This window comes from Eimeria tenella, genomic scaffold, assembly GCF_000499545.2.
Source record: "Eimeria tenella Houghton genomic scaffold, Eth_scaff924, whole genome shotgun sequence".
NCBI lineage: Eukaryota > Apicomplexa > Conoidasida > Eucoccidiorida > Eimeriidae > Eimeria > Eimeria tenella.
In genome coordinates this window covers 1-4,392 of record NW_013546038.1, presented here as the reverse complement: position 1 = coordinate 4,392, position 4,392 = coordinate 1, and the positions used below count along the sequence as shown (strand labels likewise).

The window sequence follows — 4,392 nt, the reverse complement described above, 5'->3', positions numbered from 1 at the left end:
GCTCTCCTTTTCCGCGTCTTTGCTTTTAGCGTCTGCGTCCAAGGGAGCTGCCTTTCCCCCGCTGCTGCTGCTGCTGCTGCTGCTGCTGCTGCTGTCAGCAGCAGCCATCTTGGAGTCTCTGTCAGCTCTGCGCTGCTTCCACAGCAGCATTTCTTTTCTTCTTGCTTCTTTGAGTCTTTCGACCCACTTCAAAGTCGTTGGCAGCCGCACACTGTCCAGCTCCCCACAAGCGTCTGCTGCTGCTGCTGCTGCTGCTGCTGCAGCTGGCGCTGCTGCTGCTGCTGCTGCTGCGGGGGCAGCGGCCGCAGAAGCTGCGCCGGAGGCCGCAGGCTCGCCCGCCTGCGCCTTCTGCTGCTGCTGCTGCTGCTGCTGCTGCTGCTGCTGCTGCAGCTGCAGCAGCAAGTCGCTGCCGCCGTCCAGCAGCCACTCCAGCGCCGCCTGAGTGTCGTTGTTGAACTTCAAAAGTGCAACTCGACTTTCTGCTTCTCCAAACCCTTGACTTCTGAGAATTGCGAGAGAAAGAATGTCCAGGCTGCCGCCATCTGCTGCTGCTGCTGCTGCTGCTGCTGCTGCTGCTGCGTCTGCTGCTGCAGCGGCTGCTGCGGGCGCCTCCGCCCCAGGCGCCTCTGCAGCGCCCTCAGCAGCAGCAGCAGCAGCAGCGGGCCCTGCTGCTGCTGCGTCCGCGCCGTTCGCGCCGTCGGCAGCAGCAGCAGCAGCAGGAGCAGCAGCAGCAGCAGCTTCCTTCTCCCACTTGCTCAGCAGCCGCTCCGTTGCAGAGACACCTCCGCCAGACCCTAAAGAAAACGAATAAGGGTCAAAGGGAGGAGACTCCCGGTCCGCTAGCTCCAGCTCCACCTACTCGCAAACCCTAAACCCTAAACCCTAAACCCTAAACCCTAAACCCTAAACCCTAAGCCCTAAACCCTAGGAGGTCGCAGACCCTCGTCTGCACCCACCCGCCCACGCTCCCCGCGTCTCCCGCTGCCCCCCAACCCCAACCCCCAACCCCCAACCCCCAAACCCTAAACCCTAAACCCTAAACCCTAAACCCTCACGAGGGGTTTGAGCTGCTGCGGGGTCATCTCGACCATGGGCCTGAACTCCATGCGGCGCGGCAGCACTGCAGCAAGCGCATGCGCTGCAGCAGCAAAAAAGTCATACTGGAGATACTTGAGGGTTTGCAGCAGCGAATCATAAATGTCGCATTTGTAGCAGTCGAGCAGCTGCAGCCACTCGAAGAGTTCTTCATCTGCTGCTCGGAAGCTTTCGTACGCTGCTGTTGTTGCTGCTGCTGCTGCTGCTGTTGCTGCTGCTGTTGCTGCGGCGCTCGCTGCGGCGCTCGCCGCCGCCGCGGACCCGCCCCGCTGCTGCAGCACCCGCGCGAACGACAGCCCCCCGCCCTGCCCCGGGCCTGCTGCTGCTGCTGCTGCTGCTCCCGTTGCTGCTGCTGCTGCTCCCGCTGCAGCAGCAGCAGCCCCCGCGCCGCGGATGAGCTCCTGCTGCTCGCCGGCCTCCCCGTCCTCCTCCTCCGCCTCGCCGCTGCCCCGCCGCTCCCGCTGCTCCCGCTGCTGCTGCTCCCGCTGCTGCTGCTGCTGCTGCTGCTGCTGCAGCCGCTCGAGGTGGCGCTTGGCGAGCAGCAGCTCGGCGAGCCGCTTGCGGCGCTGCTGGCAGTCCCTGCGCAGCTGCTGGTTGAGCTTCAAGTGCTGCTGCAGCGGGTCCAAAACGTTGAAGAATAAATCTCTTTTGAACCTGCTGAAAACTGCATGCGGGGCGTCGGCGCGGGTGATGCGGTGTACAGACTCCCGGTAGCAGCAGGCGTCCCGCGAAATCCAGAAGTCGCTTTTTTTGCAAAGTCCTTTAACTGCTGCTTCGCTGAGAAGTTCAAGTCCGCAGCAGAGGCTTTCCACGCCTTCCAAGTAGACCTTTACGCCTTTTTCGAGGGCCTGCAGCGTGCAGTCGTACTGCTGCATGTCCCGCACCATCCCCTCGAACACGGGGTCTTCGCTGCTGCTGCTGCTGCTGCTGCTGCTGCTGCGCTGCAGACGCTCCAGCCAGCACGCGAACTCCAGCTTCAGCTGCTGCAGCGTTTCCTCCACGCCCCCCATTGCCGAACCCGAGACGCACGCACGCGATCCGCACCCTAAACCCCCGAAACGAAAACCCTGGCCCAAACCCTAAACCCTTTTTCATCGAATTGCTTCGCTTCCGCGAAAAAAACTGAAAAAAACACCCTTTTCGACCCCGAATCCGCAGAAGGCGACCCGCGCGCGCACGACCCGCTGTACATACACCCCAACGCCCCGCCGGAAAGACAGACTCCAAACCCTCAATATACACCCCAAACGCAAACCCTACAAACCCTTCCTAAAACGCTAAACAGCCGCAAGCCACAAACCACAAACCCTCGCTAAACCCTCGCCAGCCGCCGCCGCAGCCGCTGCTGCCAGCGACACAGCAGCGCCAGGTGTACGTACACCGCAAATCGATGCAGCCAATTCCAACGCCACAACTACAAACCCCAAACCCTAAACCCTCAACCCTAAACCCTACTTCCAGTCCCAAACCCTCCTTTCTCCACACAATCCTCTATCCCTATCCTGCATGCAACCCGCTAACCACTCCAAACCCTAAACCCTAAACCCCGAACCCTAAACCCTGCAACCGCTAGCTGCCGCTTCACCCAAACCCTAATCTTAGTCACTTTCCACCACACTCAGCAGAAACGCAATTACCAAAAACACCCGAGCCACACAAACCCTAACCCTAAACCCTAAACCCTAAACCCTTAACCCTGAGATCAACGTCGCTCCACTCTTCCGCAGCTCGCAGCCGCAACACCAACGGCTACCGCCAACCTTCCGCCGTTGACACTAAACCCTAAACCCTAAACCCTAAACCCTCGAGACTGCTGCCAAACCAAACTTTGAGAGTCAAATTTAAAGTCAAGAAACTCCCGAGGCACCAGGGGCATCTTAAGGGGCTCGCCCCGGGGGCCCCCAAGGGTTTAGGGTTTAGGGTTTTAGGGTTTAAGCTCCCCCACGGAGCCCACAAAGGGCCCCCAAGAGGCCCTCAAAGGGCCCCCAAGGGGCCCCCAGGGGGCCCCCAAGGGGGCCCCCAGGTGACTTCGGAGGGGCCCCCAACTGCAGCAACCTCATGTGGGCTAAAAGGCCCCTAAGGGACCGTTTTAGCCCTGGGGGCCCCTAGGGGGCCCCCAAGGGGCCCCGTAGGGGCCCCTAGGGGGGCCCCCTAGGGTACTAAAGTTCCCTAGGGGGGCCCCCAGGACCCTTTTAGGGACCCCTTGGGGGGCCCCCGAGGGGCCCCAAAAAGAGCCCCCCAGGGGCCCCTAAGGGGGCCCCCGACAGGCCCCTGCTGAGGTCTGCCTCTTTGGGGAGGCGCGGACGGCGAGAACAAAACCCTAAACCCTAAACCCTTGAAATTGCAGAATTGGTTGTCATGGGCCAAAAGCGCCTTTTTCTTTGTGCTCATTTCCAGCAGCGAGTAAATGTGAAATAAATAAAAATAAAAAAAAAAAATAAACAATTCCAAAAAATGCAAATAGGGAAAATAAACAAATCCAAAAAATGCAAATAAATACATGCACTTTATTCTGCAAGTGGCAAAGTGGAAAAGACTTCAATTTAATCTTCTTCGAATTTATTAATTTTAATTTTAATCTTAATTTTAATTTTCCTTCTTTCATAAATATTTGTTTCTTACTTTCTCGGACTTAACACTTTTTCAAAAGGGTCCATTTTGGAGGCACTTTTGGTGGCCCAGTAGGTGTGTGGTAACAGCTTAGGGTTTAGGGTTTAGGGTTTAGGGATTAGGGTTTAGGGTTTGTGGACCGGCTTAGGACTCAAATTGCTTATTGAGTTAAACTGAAAACCCTCAAAAGAAATCCTGAATTGTTTCTAATCTAAGAAAAATAACTTTATTTTTTGAAATTGAAAATAAAATATTTAATTAAAATCAAATGCATGCACTTGGCTGCTTTGCTGCTTTAAAAGAAAAGCCGAAAAGACAAGAAGTGCAGCTTGGCGACCCCGGAAATAAAAAATAAAATAAATAAAATGAAATAAATAAAGCAAAACAAATGAAATAAAATAAATAAAGTAAAACAAAATGAAGAAATCAAAAAGAATAAAAAGGAGGAAAAAAGCGCCGGCGCACGAGCTGTCTGTACACCCCACGCCTCCGCCGCGCAACAAAAAAACTCAAACTTCAGGTGTACGTACACCTCAGCAGCCCTAGCCCCTGGCCCCTCCCCTTTCTTGGGGCCTCCTTTCTACAGGGGCCCCCAGGGGCCCCACGGGCCCCAGGGGCCCCCGTGGCCCCAGCGGGGCCTGCACTACGGCGCCCAGGGGGGCCCCCAGGACAGCTCTGGGGGGGCCC

General features: G+C 56.9%; 1 protein-coding gene across 1 annotated transcript; it reads right to left on the bottom strand.

Moving 5' to 3' along the window:
- Nucleotides 1-1,055: 1,055 nt before the first annotated feature.
- Nucleotides 1,056-2,105, bottom strand: ETH_00023155 (UBA/TS-N domain-containing protein, putative; the record flags this gene model as incomplete). Its single annotated transcript, XM_013380817.1, has 1 exon — nucleotides 1,056-2,105. A coding segment is annotated over one exon (1,050 nt), but the record flags the coding sequence as incomplete, so codon positions are not given.
- Between the last annotated feature and the right edge of the window lie 2,287 nt (nucleotides 2,106-4,392).